The following is a 19,813-nucleotide window of genomic DNA, read 5'->3' on the forward strand; positions in this document are numbered from 1 at the left end:
AATTATGGGATGAGGCATAGATATAGTGGAAACAAAAAAATGAGAAAAAAGAGAGTCAGATTGGGGATTGTGAATTTTAATCCTCCCTTAGATATGAGAGTCTTGGGCGTATCAGTCTTGAGAAGCAGGCCATGGCAAACCATTTCCAAAATATTGCCGGAATTACAGGGGCTACTCCAAGCAGCCACCAGGAATAAATACTGACTTAAGGATAACCCTCCCCTCCCCACAAAAAAATGGATAAAAAGGGATGGAGAGATGTAGTGATATTAGTATTTGCTATACACTCTTTGTCATGTGCCCTTAATTTAATTTGCTCATTTTTAAAAATTATTTTTCACATTATGTATAATGTTGCATACCTGAAATGGAAAAGCAGGAGTATGCATGTACATGCAATATATTTAAAGATTAATATTGTATATTGAATGAATGCTATAGTATAATCATAAAGAGAATTTTTATCAAATATTAACTATTGATATATGTCGGCAGAGAAATTGTCTAGAATTTATAAAAGCACTTCAGTGTAAATTTATATTGAAAATATAAATAAGAAGAAACATAAAGGAACATATCATGTTTGGTAGATGTATATAAAAAAAGCCCTTACAAATTTCTTATAAATACATAACACCAATTCAGAGGATTTTAATGATTAATTATACAATTGAAACCTGAGGTTTGATAGACAAATAGTTGGGAAAAAAATCACAGGACTTCATTTTTCTACATAGTATTGCAGCAGGATTATAGTTAGATTCCACAAACATAAAAAAAAAAGATTCAGCACTATCCACAATGGAAGAATGGTTGGTTAAATTGACAGAACACACTGAGGTGGCTAAATAGACTTTTTTATCAGAGAAAAGTTGCTATCTGTGTTTATTGCTGATTGGAAACCCCTTGTGGATTATTATTATTTTTTTTTGCATGAAACAGAAAAAATAATTTTATGGTTTTGATGATTAGATAGGGTAGATTAAAGAAGGAAAAGAGTTGTAGTGTAACCACAGAGTAAATGGTAAAATTATACTTATAACTGTTGAAAAAAGAAGCTTAGAAGCTACTTCCTTGTATCTATTTTTCATTCTTTCCTATTTTGCTTTTACTCTCTGCCCCATTTCTTGCATTTTTAACTTTTCCTTTCAGTTATTAATTTTTCTGTTATCCATACAACATTTTCAGTTAGAAATGGTTTGTTTATGTATTTGTTTTATTTATATGTTATGTTCCTTCAAGAGCTCAGGGTACTTCCTCTCATTTTCTTTCACAGACAACTTTTTGAGACTAGGCCTCAGAGTGACAGTCTCATGTTTTTTCTCTCTCTCTCTCTTATAAATGACTGATTCATTTCAACTCTTATACTCACTTGGCCAAAACTAATTATGTTAGGTAATATGAAAGTTAAGGTCCAGCTCATTCTGAACAATTTCATTTTTACTGGCTATACACAATTCTGGTGCTGTCAAACGTTCATCAAGTCTGCCTTGACTCTGAACACATTACATTATTTGTTCTTGCATAAAATATGTAGACTAGAAGACTTGCAAAGGATTCTTGCATCCTTGCCAGCAATTAACCAGTCACCAATTTTTGCTTTACATCATAACAAGCAAGATCCTGCTATTTGCCCTATAGAGTTGTTTATAATTGAAAAACCAGCTGATACCACACATACTTCCTCTGGGTGTTTGTTGGGCAAGCTTTAATAGCCTCTGATATAGGGGATTTAACATTTATTTAAAATGAAAGCTTTTCTGTCAAGTGCTTCAGCTGCAGAATTAAGCTCATTTAACATATGTAAATATTAGCAGCATTTGCATAACCCTCATTTAAAAAAAGGAGCAGAAAATGTATTACAACATTGGAGCAAAATTATAAACAGGATTTATCAAACATTGCCTCTTGCAGACTTACAGTACTGTCGACATAGGCTTCAGTCCACACTACATCATGTTCTTGATCAATCACTTTAGGTCGACTGAGCACATGGAGATATTCCATAACATTTTCTTGCACATCAGCTAGAGTAGAGATCTGAGTGAAAAACCCTGGATATATTTGAGCAGAGAGAGAAAAAAATGTGGTCATTCAGACATAATCAAATGAGAAATGCAGATAAAAGTTATAAATATCTTTTCTCTCGGTGTTAAAAGGAACGGGGTGTATGTTTGGGGGGGGGGAACCTAAAGAGGAAAAAAAATTGACCAAGGAAGAAGCCCTGTCAAGTTTTAATTTGTGAAAGCACTAGTCTGTGAAATGATATGTCAGTCCAGAACGACTCCATTCCTCTGAGTGTTCTACACCATTGAACAGCTGTCCTGACTTTTTTCCCTTCAGTTCCAAGTCAATTTTTTCAGCCTCAGGAGAAAGTAAAAAAGGAGGGAGTTTGTTCTTAAAGATAAATGCTTATGGCAGAGTTCTATTAACTTTTACTCCACAACCTTTGCAACTGCCAAGTACCACAAATATGAGGGCGATATTTTTAGCTTTATCAATTCTATCCCTAACATTCTATAACTGAATCAGAGTTTTAGTGCTTCCCAGCAGAGTGTTATAATCTATTTCTTACCTAGTGCAATTATCCATGCAAGAATCTCATCTATGGCAGCATGAAGTCCTAAGTACACATCCACATAACCACACACTTCATTCCTCAGGCCATCATGGACTATTGGAAAACAATCCATGACTTATTTTATGATGACTTGATATAGTTTTTCCCCCTGAACGCCATCACTCTGCTAAACAAAAAATTCCCCCAACACTGTCAAATTATTTACTAAATCTGCACTACTATTAATCTTCTCATCATTCCCATCTCCTTCCACTTATGACTGTATGACTGTAACTTTGTTGCTTGTATCCTTATGATACATATTGTTTCTTAATTGCTTATTATAGCCTATGACTATCATTAAGTGTTGTAAGTGTTGTACCTTGATGAAGGTATCTTTTATTTACACCGAGACCATATGCACCAAGACAAATTCCTTGTGTGTCCAATCACACTTGGACAAAAAAAATTCTATTCTATTCTATATATCAAGAATAAAGGGAATTTGCTTTAGCAAATAATGTTTCATGTTACTGAAAGTGCTTGAGTATGAAATAAAAGAGGCAAAACATCCAATTCAAAATCATCATGGAATCTGGGTCTTTTGCAGATTCAAGCATTTTATTTATTTCCCAAGTTTAGTTTTCTGCCATAGAATGGATTGTCTACATTTGGACTTTCCTGAAAAACTGATGCTCAAACTTAGGAAACATAGGTTAGATACAATGCAGCTTAAAAATTATCTGCATTTTTCAAATAGAGTCAAAAATTCAAACAGCTGCTTTTTCTCAGGTGGCATTCAACTCCTTCTAATCTGAAGATGTTAATTAATGCATTAACTTAAAATATCATGGACTACAAGGACTTTCAGCAATTTTGAAGAATATGTAAACACCAATAATAAAATCAGAAACAATCAAAGCCAACAATATTAGCAGTCTGTTTTCAGAATGCATTTTTAAGGTCTTTTAAAAAGCCAACAATAGACCCTCAACTCAGCAAGAAGACCACAGAAAAGAATGAGAGCAACTTCTTAGCTCAGAGTCACTTCAAGACAAATCCATGGCAAGTGTAGGTGAACTTCTTTAATGTCAGGGAGGGAAGTCAGAGAATCATATGGAGAGAGGTGCTTTTTTAAATAACTTAAACCTAAGCTACCATATTTTAGAGTATAAGACAGACTTTAGTTTTTGGGGAGGAAAATAGGAAAAAAAATTCTGCCTCTGCCTACCAGGTACTCATCTGGCTAGCATCCGTAGCCTGGACAGCTTCAGCACATTAGTTCGCTGGCTGTGAGCGCACACATTGGGGCTGATAAGCAGCTTCAAAAGCACAGCTGATCATTGGAGGGAGTTTCAGTGAGTAAAGCAGGCGAAGCGCGGAAACGGTAAGACAAGGCAGCAGTTGTCCCAGGTTGCCATTTTGGGCTGCGCGCCTCATGTTTTCAGCCTTCGAACACTGTGTTTGAGAGTTGTTCAAGGCTGCAGAGATTGCCAAAGCACATCGCTGCTGATCACTGCCTGAAAACGTGATGCGCAGAGGCTAAAAATGTGTTGCACGGAGGCGGCAATGTGCTTTGGCAATCTCTACAGCCAGGAAGAGGATACCCAGAGGCCAAAGGGCGAGTGGACGGAGGTACATTCAGAGTATAAGAAGCACCCAAATTTTCAGCCTCTTTTTTTTGGGGGGGGGGAATGTGTTATACTCCGAAAAATATGGTATATAGGGTTTAAAGGTTTTTGTAAAATATAATTGTACATTTTGTATTTCATACAGAATTTTTTTTTCTGGCAATGACAATGCTTCTATGTACTATGATGCTTCTCTGGGTTCTTTCAGAGACAAATTTAGCTGTTGAGTTTTGTTCCTACCATACTTCCCAAACTCAACTCACAGGTTGCCCTATACACAACATGTTATAGAATAGAATAGAATAGAATAGAATAGAATAGAATAGAATAGAATAGAATAGAATAGAATAGAATTTTTTATTCGCCAAGTGTGATTGGACACACAAGGAATTTGTCTTGGTGCATATGCTCTCAGTGTACATAAAAGAAAAGATACGTTCATCAAGGCACAACATTTACAACACAAATGATGATCAATATATCAATATAAATCATAAGGATTGCCAGCAACAAAGTTACAGTCATACAGTCATAAGTGGAAAGAGATTGGTGATGGGAACGATGAGAAGATTAATAGTAGTGCAGATTTAGTAAATAGTTTGACAGTGTTGAGGGAATTATTTGTTTAGCAGAGTGATGGCCTTCGGGAAAAAACTGTTCTTGTGTCTTGTTATTCTGGTGTGCAGTGCTCTATAGCGTCGTTTTGAGGGTAGGAGTTGAAACAGTTTATGTCCAGGATGTGAGGGATCTGTAAATATTTTCACGGCCCTCTTCTTGATTCGTGCAGTATACAGGTCCTCAATGGAAGGCAGGTTGGTAGCAATTATTTTTTCTGCAGTTTTAATTATCCTCTGAAGTCTGTGTCTTTCTTGTTGGGTTGCAGAACCGAACCAGACAGTTATAGAGGTGCAAATGACAGACTCAATAATTCCTCTGTAGAACTGAATCAGAAGCTCCTTGGGCAGTTTGAGCTTTCTGAGTTGGCACAGAAAAAACATTCTTTGTTGTCCTTTTTTGATGACATTTTTGATGTTAGCTGTCCATTTTAGATCTTGCGATATGATAGAACCTAGAAATTTGAAGGTTTCTACTGTTGATACTGTGTTGTCTAGTATTGTGAGAGGTGGAAGTATGGAAGGGTTTCTCCTAAAGTCTACCACCATTTCTACGGTTTTGAGTGTGTTCAGTTCCAGATTGTTTTGGTTGCACCACAAGGCTAGTCATTATAGTGGTCAAGGTGGGACACTACCAGGACAGGAGCTGTGCTGCTAGTATGTGTGTTGATAGTGATGTTCAACAATATCTCAAAAAACTACTTGTCAAGATTTGTTCATTTCCAGACATCATACTGGTGACCTGATGCATTTTTCTGAGCCCCTTTCTCCTGAGTTATCAAAAATGCTTGATATATAATCCCTAATTAGACAAACTAATGTCAAATAAAACAGGTCTGCCAAATGAATGTAGTGAGGTACACTTTTTTTATTATTAAGATACACTTAATAGTGGTTCTTTTGTTTGTGCCAAGCTAAAAAATTATAGTCTGCCTTTGTTTTTACAGCTGGTAAATTTTCAATTGTATTCGACTGCTAATCTATTACCTTCAAACCTGGTATGCTGAACCTCTGCAAAACTTTACTGAACATCGGACAGTCCTGGTAATATCTTCAACTTCTTCTCCCTTCAGGCTCATTCTCCTCCAGGCTATTGGGGAGAGCACTGTAAGTTCATTAGCTATTCTACAGCAGTGTTGGGATCTTGACTGTTTTAATGTATTTCAAATGGGTTGTCGCTCTGCCTCATTAAGCTCACACTCCCTCAAGATATGCCCTACTTTTTACAGCTTTGGAAAGTTGGAGTCAAGATAGGAGGTGGAGGTCTCATACAGCATGGTGTAAATTTCTAGTGATCCAGTTCTGGAGAAAAAAACTTCGTACCCTACAATCCACTCATTTGGAAATCTTGTACAAATCTTTCATCTCTGCTAGGTGCTTCCAAGGGGAAAATCACCACAAGGAAAATTGATTTTGGGGTCAATGACCTCTGTGACAGCTACACAGTTTGACTTATCCATCTGTGCAGGGATTAAAAGTGTATCCCATTCCTTCTCCGATTCTGCAGTCCAATGCTGCCAGGCCCTGTTGGAGTTTTTTTGCAACTATTATCCTTCACTCCCCAAACATCCCAGAATTTAGGGTAAACTCTTAAAAATATAATTCCATGAGTGAAAAAAAAATGCTAGAAAGATATTGTATAGAATCCAAAGATATCAGTTCAACTGATGTCCCATGAAGGATGCCAGCTTCTTCTTCAGGTAAATGTTGCCTATGTGTTAATAAAGCAATTTTAGAAAATGCTGATTTATTCACGCACACACACACACACACACACACACACACACACAGACAGTATTAGAAGCATGTACTTTTGTTTTAAAAAGTACCAAAGGAAATAATTCATATTTACATGGATATAGAACCAGGAATGAAATGCAGCTCTCTTTAGATAACCAAGAAAATAAAATTAAATTTGGCAAATATTTTTTTAAAAATCATTTTTTTCTTAAAATAAAAAAGTAGAAGAGAAAAACTTAATTAGATGGGGTATGTCCTTTTTTCCAGAGCTACACTGCTACGTTTTAGAGGTGTAATTTATTTCAATTTAATTTAAATTACAGTATTTAAATACACTTAATATAATTCCTAATTCAATATTTTTGGTAATTTTGTCATATTCCAACTTAGTTTTGTCATCTTAACAAAAAAAAAAAAATCAATTTTCAAGCACCTTTTGGGAGGCCACACCAAAAGATTTTGGGTAGCTTAGTTGTTACCACACTACAATGGATAGCCTTTAAATCACAATTGCTACTTACTCTGCTAGATACAAGATAAACACTGAATAGTCATTGGGAGCAGGCATGCAAGTGACAAAATGTGCATGAGTTCATCAAGCAAATGCTTCAATTTACACACTGGTATCAAATTTGGGATGGAGTATGCAATGAGTATGTGAGATCGTGATGATGGTGGAGCTTATTATAGATGTCACTGATTCCCAGGTAAAAAAAATTATCTGAGGGTACTCAAAAGATGTGGTTGAAGGAAAGGAAGTTCCAGAAAGCATTGTGTTCAAAATTCCAAGCTGGGTCATCACAAAGTGTGAATACTAAGAAAGTAGGTTAGTAATTTCCAGTTTCTTCCTATTATTATTAAATTGAAATGTTCAAAGCCTTATATGGGACTTTTACAGTGAGACAATTTAAAATAAGAACACAAAGACAAACTGCCTTCCAAGACTACAAAATTATAGAACAATATATGATCTTCTGGCTTGATGACCAATAATGTATGACTAGTGATTGGGCAAGACTCTTGAAATCAACCATTGTGAAAGGAAGTGCCTTTTCATGAACAGATGTCCTTAGATCTTTATGAAGCATGGGTAATGCACTTTCTGAAAAGTGAACATGCTTTGGAATTAACTAAACTGCCTTTGAAAAACTTGTTTCAAAGGATTCTTGTACAGTGACTAAGTCTAAATCCTAGTGTGCAATATTAGTTGATTACGACACATCTTTAAACAGGATAATTTCCATCAGATGGGCACCAAGACTGGTTAATGCAGTAATGCATAACTAAATGCATATGAGTCATTTAAATGTCATGTGGTGTGCACATATACATAAGTGAGAAACACACTTAGTGCCCATGTAATGGAACTGCAGAATAAGCAAAGCATTTTTATTATTTTTACTTCATGGCACCGTATTATGTGTTTTGGAATCACAGTTCTGTCATTATTTATCAAGAGATACATCTGCTTTAGTGTTGCCTGATGAGTTCTATGCAACACTGGGATTTGTTATGGCTCCACAATCTTTAGAAACAAAAGGATGAACTAGACCAAACACAGATGCTTCATGGTCAAGAATTTCCTATTATTTTAAAATCAACTAAAACCCCCAAAGCTGCAGTAAAACCTGAAGAAATAATGTTAAACAAGACAATTTTCACCTAAATATCTCTTTGTAGTGAATATCCAGGCATTCCAATTTGTGGAGTTAAGTATATCATATAATGCATGTGTGTCTATATCGAAAAGAGAGAGAAACCAAGAAAAAATATCATCTCTCATGTCACACTGAATTTGCCCCTTGCTTTCTCTCTTTAATATGCAAAATCTCTATTTTCCTTGGTAGGATTCTTCAGTTTCTCTATGTAAATCAAAAACTTCCTTCCTTCCTTCCTTCCTTCCTTCCTTCCTTCCTTTCTTCCCTCTTTCCAAAATTTCATTTAATTATTTTATATTACTTTTCTCTCTTCCCTGCAATTCAGAGGCACAAACAATGCCTTACTGGGACACAGACCATGATTTTCATTTTATATTTAGGAGTGAGTTGATATTCAGTCTGTTATTTTCTTGTGGTCACAATTATTACAAGGGATGTTTGCATTTGGCAATGCTACATTATTCAATTTTAAACAAGAAAGCTGCCAAAATTGAATATTTACATTATTCAATATAGGAAAAAGACAAACAAAATTATAAACTAACATCAGGATATAAATTATGTTCTAAACACTTAGAAATTTTATCCACTCAACCACCTAGGAGGAGAAAAGGTTTTGTCCACTATCTTCAGTTTCTTTGGGAAGATTTTATCTGGTAAGATGCTCTGTAGAACTGGCACCAAACAAAATATATTCCTGCTTTTTTCCCCCTCCTATATACCAATTCTGCTTCCAGATATCTGGGATCACCAGAAACTCTCCAGCACATAATCATATGGATGTTTATTTCAGTGTTTCTCAGCCTCAGTAATTTTAAAATGTATTGACTTCAACTCTCAGAATTCTCAAGGCACAATTCTAGGGATTTGAAATCCAAACATCTTAAAGCTTCTGAGGTTGAGAAATATTGGTTAATTTTACTGGCAGAGTGATTTACATACATAGAATACATACATATGTAAACATACATAAAATAGCAATCTTGCAAAGAGTTCATACTAAGCTATGTTTTTAGGCAGCAGAATTAAAGTGGCATAATACTGGGCAAGCTAAGACCCAGTATTTTTCATTAAATCTGGAAAGTTAATGGGAGTAATGACAGTTAAATGATATTGATAGACAACTCCATTTCCCTTGGACACCAAGTGCATTGTTTTGATTCAAACAGTTGCATTTTACTGATATGCTTGCAATGATTTTTTTTTCCTATCCAGAAAGAAACAGTGATATATAGATTCTGCATGATATTGTGACTACAGAGTTAATTAGACTGGGATGAAAAACCTGGTTCCAAAGTTACTTGTCCTTGAAAATCTGGCCACTGTACAATTCCCACAGCCATATAATTGCAGCTCAGGTATTTGTGCCTGACTCCTGATTATGACATTGCAGCAAGTCACAGTTATATGATAGCAACTTCTGACACTATTCCATAAGCAAAGTCAATGGGAAAGCCAACAGGAAATCATAGTTACACAAGATTCTCACAACAACCCACCATATTTCTTGCATAACCATGGCTAAGTACTGCAATCATGTGATATTGTATTTTACAAAGCAATTCCATTTCCAATTGCCAGAGGCCATGTGTCAATCTATTAAACCGTAACAAGGGTTCAGATGCATTTTGCCAGGTCATTAAAGGTCCAAGAAGAACCAATCAAAGGAGAGGGAATAAGCATGTTTTGCACAGACTTGATACCCACCTTTGTTGGCACAAGCCATCCATTTGAGATTATCTGCAAAGGCAGCTTCTCTTCCTATCAGGTAGGTGAAAATGCGAACCTGAAAATATAATTGTGTATTATTATAACAGAACTTTATTTACAGGAAACACTTTATATAAACTTTTTATTAAGCAGGTTATAGCACCTAATAAAAATACCGAAGAATTGCAAACACATTCTATTGGAATTTTCTTCTGAGCTGATTGAGCAATAATTTCACACACCAACAGATTTTGGTCACACAAACACACTTTTGGCATTTTCTAGAATTATAAGCAAATGTAAAATGAAAAGGTGTCATTTTGGAAGTTTAACATGAAATCGCACGATTTAAAATGTAGTATTTGCTCTGATCCCAAGCTTGCATTTAATTACTGCACTGTCACAAAAGTCTACTGTATATGCGGAAACATGAGGTAAGTTACTGGTAAAGCTTCTACCTCTCAAATGCAGTAATACAGTAATATTATTCCCACAATAATGATAAATTATTTCAACCAAAAGAGCTATCCAACACTGTTTGTTTGTTTGTTAGAGGTTCATAAAGTCAAAGCTTAATTCCTCCACTCCCAATTACATGAGAAAATAGTTGGAAACATAAAGTTCAATTTGCAGTCCAAGGAAAATTCAGGTTATAACTATTTCAGTTCATTAAAAATGACTTATTTTTGTTGTTGCTACTTATCCCTGACAATCATTTACTTTGGAAGATACTCAGAGTATTCAGCTAAAGCTTTCTACGTCTAACTTCCCAAGGAAACCAGGAAAACCACCACCAGAGACAATTTTCTCACCTGAGTTGATTATTTTGTTTTACTTTTTCCGTGCAGTTTAAATGAAAATTTTAAAAAAGCAAGTGTCCTAAACCCATTTGAAAAAAAAAAAAAAAAGAAAAGAACTGGTGAGCCAAATCATCTTGATTTTACAAAATGGGTATGAGTCAACTACAGAGTTTTTCCCCCCCAATAAAGAAGGCATAGACATCCTAGTCACTTCAGTCTAAGAACTGCAACTATGCATAAGTTCAGCAGTGATAGCTAAATTGGACAAAAGATTTCCAACAGCAATAACCAGTGCTGCTCTGAACTTTCATCTTGAAGGAGACAGTCTCCCTGGCTCTTCCTGTCCGCCCACATGCCTTTCCTGCCCCAAATGACAATTCTTGTGCACCCCCACATGCCATTCTTGATCCCACCACCTCTTGTGGACCATCCAAAACCTGAATGGCAACTTTCACACAGGCCCAAGCACTCCTAGGCCCCCTTCCTCATTGTCCCCTATACACCGTTCCTAACTCATGTGGCACCTCTTGCACTTATCTGTGATAGTCAGGTACCTTTTATCCAGTTGCACCACACACTCTCTTCCTTCCCTGGCCCATGTGCCACCTCTTGCATACCCTTAAGACCCCCACAGACCCCTATTGACCCACATTACCCTAGCAACACCCTATGGCTTCTGAGACTGGGTTCTGCCCTTAAAGATAGGCATCCAACACTGACTTCAATCCTAACTCTTTCCAGCAGTTTTTCAGCCTGGAAAATCCTAAACTTAGAAAGCTCCAACCCCCATTGGTATACCCACCAAACCCCTGTATTGTTCTCAATCCATTACTCTGAGTGGGAAAGACTGTTGTTGTTTTTAATAAGAATAAAAGAAGAAAATCAGAGGGGGAACTAATATTGCTTTTCCTACTTCTGTGCTGCTGAAACTAACTGTTTAGGGACATTCTAGACTTCTTCAGAGTCCCCATCCATGTACTCTAATCACTGGGTAGGTTTAAATTCAAACAGAAGAAAAAGAATGAGGATGGCAAGAAAAAGGTAGCCCCATACAGAGATAAAGTAGATTTCCATGTTATTGATTTTGAAACGTATCAAATAGAAGTCAAAACAAATGTCCTCTGATGAGGAGAATTAATTCTTAGTTTTTCTGATTATTTTTTATTTTTTTATTTTATTTATTTTGTCATAACAGTATATATAAGCATAAGCATGAAAATAATAATATAACATATAAGCATATAAATGAGTATAAGTATGTAATAACTATATTAATTAGCAGGCTTATTCACTTGACTAACATAGATATTCCATGTGCAGAGCATTGCCCACCATCAATTTCGGTGCTGCCACTGAGGTTGCATCCCGTCCCAGGTTGCAGACTAGTATATTATTTCCTGCAGCCAATTAAAAACTGAAGTGCTTTTCCTGGCCTATGAGTCAGTTTTTCATTACTTACCGCAGCTGTTACAAAGAATCAGCAAGCTAATCAACCAATGTCAAATCAAGAGGTGCTTTAAGAGAACTGAAAATCTTGCCCAACAGCAGCCAGATGGGCATGAAAACTTCTTCCTCTAGTTCTGGTTTTAAAAAGCAATGAGGCTCACTAGAAACATCCATCATATTGAGCTATAGAACTGAGTCTGCCTAGCCCATACATAAATGGTGGCATATATACAATATATTGCCCCATTTCTTATTTCTCAAAATCATATCTCATGTTAATGGGCAACATGGATGGCCATAATAGTTACTCTGAGTTTCATAGGGCCTCTAGGAAGAGAAGAAACATATCTTACCTCAGAAGTGACCAACACCATAGCAGGAATAAATCAACAATAATGCAAACGTCTGTATAGAATTGTATACCACAGGGGTACCCAACCATCAGGCTGTGGATGACTATAGAATCTTAAGCTATTCGGAACTGGGCCGTGGAAGTGGTGGGCAAGCGCACATGCACACATATCCACTTGCACAAGCAATGAGTAAGCACATATGCTCGCACTGCATTTGCCTGAGTGGCAGGTGCGTGTGCCTGCCACTTGTGTAAATGGAGCTGCTGCATGCTTGCATGCATTTACCTGCCACTTGCACAGAACCATCCCCTCTCCCCCCCCCCTCGCTGGTCCACAAAGCTGGAAAGGTTGGGGAACTCTGACCGCAAGAGATCTGCTTCCTTTTTATATCCTTTCAGAGTAATCCACATATATTTGCTCTATGTTGGGTTTGATTCAGCTTAACTGCTCACCTAAGCACAACTGCACTATTGTAAGCAAAATGTTTAATCTCAAAAAGAGAAGGAAATAGTACCATCAAATTTATATCCAACCCCAGTACATAAATTGTCACCAGTGCTTATCTCAGAAAAGAATGTGCTGAAACACATTCTAAATAGAAAACAAATCAATGGGAGAGATTTATGGCTAATGGTCTTCTTTAACTTACACATAATCAAACAACCATGTCCATAATAGAAGTAGAATAGGCTGAGCTGTAGCACAGAGAAAGATGGCCTAATGTGGCATCGGGCTGAAGTACCAGAGAAACTGAATTCAAGTCATTAACTTTGAACAACGGTATACTGAAGATTGCAATGAAAAAAGGGCAAAGAAAACCGTTTTCTCCTTCTGTCAAATATGCATGTATGTGTGTATACCTGTGTCTGTACCCACACACACATATGCAAATATTGAATTCCAGAAAAGATGTGACATTTCTTATTTATCACAAGTATATTGCATTTCTTGCATATTATTTGTGATTTAGAAAACAACACACATCAGAATTCCCAGTCTTACTACAGGCAGCACATTGTACAAAGATTTCTTAACCATTTTTCAGAATTAAGCCTTTGGAGGCAACATGCCAACTTCCAGAATTAAAAACTTTCACCAAGCCACTTTTCAAAGTAGAAACTACAACACAAATTGCCATTATTACTCCCATCACGATTTAAATGTTTTTTTTTTCTGGATAGGTTCCTGTTTTGCTTACTGGTCTTCTGTTTGAATTTAACTAGATTCTATGAAAAGAATTTAGGCTAACAGGGCTCTTTACTTACTCTGATTTACAAGCAAACCTTATAGATACATCTGCTATTAGGTTGGGAGCTTTCATTATTTGAAACAGAAAGGAACATGTAACTAGAAAAGAGAAAACAAACTCCTAAGGAATGTAATCTACTAAGTATTAATATATTAAGTAAGTAACTTACCGTAGTTACTTAACGGTACCATTTTTTCAATAAAATACGTATTCTTACATTTCATATTTCACAAATTCCTTGTGTGTCCAATCACACTTGGCCAATAAAAAATATTCTATTCTATTCTATATCCTTTGACCTTATCCACAAATGATAGCATTAATAAAGCACAGTCGTGCATCATTTTACCCTTGCCTTTCATTTTAGAATAAACCAAGATATAAATCAGTTCATTGGTCATCTTTAATTATAGGCCAGACTGATAAGCTAATCAATGTAATTAATTCTTTGACAATTCAGAAGTAAAATCTATCACTCTATCACTGGCACATTATACACAGGACAATCAGCACATTTTAAAGGACACACTTGCCACAATTAATGTCACTTCTGAATGATTCTACTAGTAAGTTACTTATGTATGGAAGCAATAAATACCGGTAGGCTTTATGAAAAGCATTGGATGACATCATTATCTAGATGGGCTAATGCAGCGGTTCTCAACCTGTGGGTTGGGACCCCGTTGGGGGTCGAATGACGATTTGCTGGGGGTTGCCTAAGACCATCGGAAATATGGGAAGTATAATTGCGAGTCGAAGAATCACGCTCCAATAGTTGACTCCACAAGCCAGCTGCAGGTTCTTCAAATTGCTAACCGAATTCGGCTTCAGGAGCAATGGATTAAAAAAGAGAAAATCTTTGCTCTGATGTCTCCCTCTCAAGCCAGTGGCAATCACTCCCAATCGCTAGCCTAATCTTGCTTCAGGCACGATAAACTTAATAGGGGAGGAGACTCCGCTTTAATGCCTCCGTCCTCAAGGCAATCGCAAGCAGTTCAGATCGCTAGCCAATACGGCTTCAGGCGCGATAAATTCAAAACGAAAATAATTTTATGGTTGGGGTCGCCACATCATGGGGAATTGTATTAAAGGGGTCGCCACATCATGGGGAATTGTATTAAAGGGGTTGCCACATCGTGGGGAATTGTATTAAAGGGGCCGCAGCACTATAAAGGTTGAGAACCACTGGGCTAATGTCTATGGAGATTCTCAGTCATCCATGTCCTGGTTGTCCCAAAGGTGCTTTTTCAAGAGGCAACTAGACTTTCTGGTTTTTCTTTGAAGACATTTCGCTTCTCTCACTTCTTATCCAGCTCTGAAGCAATGAAAAGCGAAACATCTTCAAAGAAAAACCAGAAAGTCCAGTTGCCTCTTGAAAAAGCACCTTTGGGATAGATGGGCTGATCTTTTCTAAGGAAGTCTTTCATGGTATGGGACTGGGCTTTCTGAGGGACAGTCTCTCCCCACTTACAAATTGGCACACTCTGGGCTAGTAGATGTTGCCTTAAATAACTATGGCCTCTTTATGACTTGTGGACTTCAACTCCCAGAATTCCTGAGCTGAAGTCCACAGGTCATAGTTCCCCACTCCCACCTTAAATGAAACCAGTAGAATAATCACTGGGTGTCTGAAATATGCTTCCCTAGGCAAGTCCACCATTTAAGCAGTATTACCTCCCTCCTCTCCCACTGCCTCATTCATACAGAAGCAGCAACATAGAAAGAGAGGCTTAAATCACTAATTTCCTAACAGCACCAACTCCACAGCCTCTGATTAGTTCCCCAAAGATTAAAATCTAGGAAAGTTTCCATAGCTCCACATAAGACTTTGATAAATTTAATAGTGGAGTGGACTTATGGAAAGCTACCAAAAAAATAAAATAAAATAAATCAACATTGGATAGAACGTGCATAGAAGTTGGCACCTGCCTACAAATAAAACTGGAAAGTTTGGAAATTGTTAAATAGACTGTGCACGGGGACAGGAAGATCAAGAGATACTTTGAATAAATGGGAATACTTGGTGATTTCTGCTTATGTGAATGTGGAGAACTGCAGACTATCACACACATGTACACGTGCTCTCTGTCTGTGCCCTGCCCAATGTACTCTTGAGGACCTTATGACCTCACAACAGAATGCAATTGATGTTGCACGCTTCTGGGCAGACACTGCCTAAATTTTATATAGTTCAAAGTCTATGTTTTTATGTCTGTATTTATACCTTTGCATAAAATTTTAATAATGAACCTTGTGACATGAATAAATAATAATAATAATAATCAGCCCAGCCCTTTAGATCTTGCAGAAAAGATCTGCAGGTGCATCGGGGTCTACAACTGGCTGGGTCCTTACAGACATGCTTGTCTGAGGGAACATCATTCCCCCCCAAAATTAGATGAACCCCATCATATTTGATATTTTGAAAGGCTATAATGTATTTTAACTCTTTTAGTTAACTAGTATATATTATAATTAGTTAGCACTTTCTTATTAGCTAACAATTAATTAGCATAGTTAAACAGACTATATAGTTATGGTTGTGCTTCTTGTTCATCCTCTTGAGCACTATTTTGTCAGAAAGGTAAGATATAAGGTCTATCAATCTTCCACATTAACAAGCCATTAATCACACCTGTTTCCCACTCTTCTTGGTCCAGCAAAGGGAGCTTAGTTGTCCACTTTAATGAGCCATATAAAATTGCCACAGCCAACCAATTTTCCACATTTAATGCATGACCCAGATTGAGAATTATATGGATCTCAGGTGCTTGAGAGAGATGCCAAAAATGAAATACCTTAATTTTCAACCTTAAACCTAAGAACACTTAAAGACTACTATAGCTTGTACAATTTATTCTCTTGTGGAAAATACAGTGTATTTACAGGAAGAAACATTAGTTTTCCATCATGAATGCTGTTTTATGTAACTTTGATATACTGGACCACAAGCAAATCATGTAAGAAAAGCAAGCATTAAATAAAGGTTGGCTTTATTTCAGTTTCATATATCATATTTTACATCCATATCTGTGCTATGTTACTTTTACTGGCTTGCTACAATTTGGCATTAAAAGGAAGTTCAATTACCGTATATACTCGAATATAAGCCGATCCGAGTATAAGCCGAGGTCCCCAATTTTACCCCAAAAACTGGGGTAAACTGGGGACTCGAGTATAAGCCGAGGGTGGGAAATGAGGCACCTACCGGTCGGCGAAACCCTCCCTCCCTCGGCCGAGAAGGCTGGCGGCTCCCCCGCCCCGCCCTCTCACTGCACCGGCAGGGCTTCCCCGCGCTAAAGCAAAAGCCCGCCAAGTTCGCGCCGGCCGGTATAATGTGAAAAAAACGAAAAAAAAAAAAACTCGAGTATAAGCCGTATATACTCGAGTATAAGCCGAGGGGACGTTTTTCAGCACAAAAAACGTGCTGAAAAACTCGGCTTATACTCGAGTATATACGGTAATTAGTAATTGTTTTATTTTTTTCACTGAATATTTTCTCCACAAGACATTTTTATTGTTGCACCTTAATAATAACATAATAATAACCTTAATAATAATAATAATAATATTGACTGAAATTAAATGACAGATTTAATTGCATAGGCTCCTATCCAAATCCTAGCCTTGTCTTTTCAGCTAATTTGCTACCCATACAGGTTTGAAAGATTTGAAGATTATAAATTACCATTATAAGTTAGAAGTCTGATTGCTACATTTGGGAATAAATTCTGAAAGAAAAAAAAAGAACAGCAGCTGAAAAGACAGAAATTATTTATTACTAGATAGTTTAAATTTCAGCCATCCTCCAGGGGGCTTAGGCCTGCAGATCACCCTTCCTCCAATCCCCCACCCCACATAGTGTGAGTGTCATAACATGTCTGTGAAATAACTTAAGATGAAAGACAGTGATGAGTTTATTCTTCCATAGTAGCTTCACGTCTAAGTTGGGAGTGTTTAAATCCAAATCTTCTCAATTAATTTTATCACATTAATTCTCCACTTCGTTGGATATTTTTTGATTTAGTATTCAGAGTGCAGCCCTTTTCAGAGGTCATTAAGAAGAATGTGCTCAAATTTATAACCCAAGTGTAGGATTGTGTGAATGGGTCCTGTCTTCTATACCTCATTTGGCCTCTATTTAATTCCCCTCTTTGCACACAGAAATGAGTACTAGAAAGAAGGAGCTTTAGTACCTATTGTATGGAGGTTTCCTATGATATGCAACCCAGAATAAGATCCTTCTCTGCAGATTTTCACATTTCACACCCTATATAGGTACTTCAGAAGCTCTGTGTGTCATGTATACTGCAGAGCCTGGAAGGAAATGCTCGTGAGGAATGGTCGTAAGCCATGGGCATACATAGCCTAAAGAAAATGTAATAATTATTTCAGCATATGAAAGGTTGTTGGACTATGGGGCAGAATTGTTTAAAGTTTTTCCAGAAGATAGAATAACAATACATAGGTTTAAATTACAAAATTTTGACTGGACATCAGAAAGAACTGCCTTGGGAGGTGGTGGACTTGCCTTCATTGGAGCTGATTAAATAGGGGCTGAATCAGGGGTGAAATCTAAAAATTTTCCCTACAGGTTCTGTGGGCGTGGCTTAATTGGTGGGTGTGGCTTGGTGGTCAGGTGACTGAATGGGCATGGCCAATAATAATAAATAATAAAAATAATAAAGTATACAAAACTTGGGAGGCACCGGTCTACCTTCTTTAAAAATAGAGGCCCTGGTCTACCAATTGCCTTTTACTGAGAGGCCCCAGTCTACCAAGTGCCTTTTTTTTGGCAGGCACCGGTCTACCTTCTTTTAAAAAAGAGGCACTGGTCTACTAGCTGCCCACAGTGCTAATCAGCTGTAGTGTGGCCCTTTGAAGTGCTGCGGCTGTCATTTAAGGCTGTTTGCAGCTATATCACTACCGAGAGCTTCAGGGACAGAGAAGAGGAGAAGCGAGGCATGGGCAGTGGGGAGGGGCAGGGATTTTTGCTACCGGTTCTCCGAAATACCTGCCCCCATCGCTACCGGATCATGCGATCCGGTCCGAACCAGGAGCATTTCACCCCTGAGCTGAATGGACATCCCTTAGAAATTGTGCAGGAATGCAGTCCTACAGATGGCAGGCATTGGGCTTGATGATCTCTTAAGATTCCTCCCAACACTTATATTCTATGAGGTGCCAATGGACTGCCACTCCTTGTTTAAATATCATATATTTATGACCTGATATTTAATAACAACAACAACAACAACAACGAGTTGGAAGGGACCTTGGAGGTCTTCTAGTCCAACCCCCTGCCCAGGCAGGAAACCCTACACCATTTCAGACAAATGGTTATCCAACATTTTCTTAAAAATTTCCAGTGTTGGAGCATTTACAACTTCTGCAGGCAAGTTGTTCCACTGATTAATTGTTCTAACTGTCAGGAAATTTCTCCTTAGTTCTAGGTTGCTTCTCTCCTTGATTAGTTTCCACCCATTGCTTCTTGTTTTACCCCCAGGTGCTTTGGAGAGTAGTTTGACTCCCTCTTCTTTGTGGCAACAAAGAAGAAATACAAAGAAATATTAGTAGATATTTAAATATTCAATAAATAATCCATATGCGGGCTGTTTGAGAAATAAGAACTGTAGGACATCAGCAATAATAGTTTATTTTGAAAATTTGTGTTACACAATTCAAAGCCTAGTTTTCCCAAACTTTAAGTTACTATAAATTGTATTTGAATAGGATTATCATCGTCCTGTGTTAGTGAAAGCAACGGCCTTCTACCGACAGAACCCTCTAGGCTGTTGGTTAAGTTTTGACTACTGAAAAATTAAGATGTGAAGCTATCATTTGAAATGCATTTGCCAAACAAGATTTACGTGAAATATAATTTATACCCCCAGCATGGAGCAAATTACAATTAAAGCAATTTTCTGCCACTCCAGTTTCTCTGCAGCAATTCTCCAGGGACTGGTCACAGCTCATTAAGATAAGGCAGGGTTTCATTGAATGCCTGGGCTTTTACTCCAGGAATGCACTAATCATGGTTATGCATGTTGTT

General features: G+C 37.3%; 1 protein-coding gene across 1 annotated transcript in view; it reads right to left on the minus strand.

The window, feature by feature from the left end:
• CACNA2D3 (calcium voltage-gated channel auxiliary subunit alpha2delta 3) overlaps positions 1-19,813 on the minus strand; it is a 688,395-nt gene that overhangs the window by 189,769 nt on the left and 478,813 nt on the right. Inside the window, exons 12-13 of the mRNA XM_058170578.1 lie at positions 9,911-9,989; positions 1,921-2,054 (exon numbers count right to left, since the gene is read on the minus strand). Coding sequence (XP_058026561.1) covers positions 1,921-2,054; positions 9,911-9,989 — 213 coding nt within the window. The remainder of the gene's footprint in view (positions 1-1,920; positions 2,055-9,910; positions 9,990-19,813) is intronic.

Source organism: Ahaetulla prasina, chromosome 2, assembly GCF_028640845.1.
Source record: "Ahaetulla prasina isolate Xishuangbanna chromosome 2, ASM2864084v1, whole genome shotgun sequence".
In the NCBI taxonomy this organism is placed as follows: domain Eukaryota; kingdom Metazoa; phylum Chordata; class Lepidosauria; order Squamata; family Colubridae; genus Ahaetulla; species Ahaetulla prasina.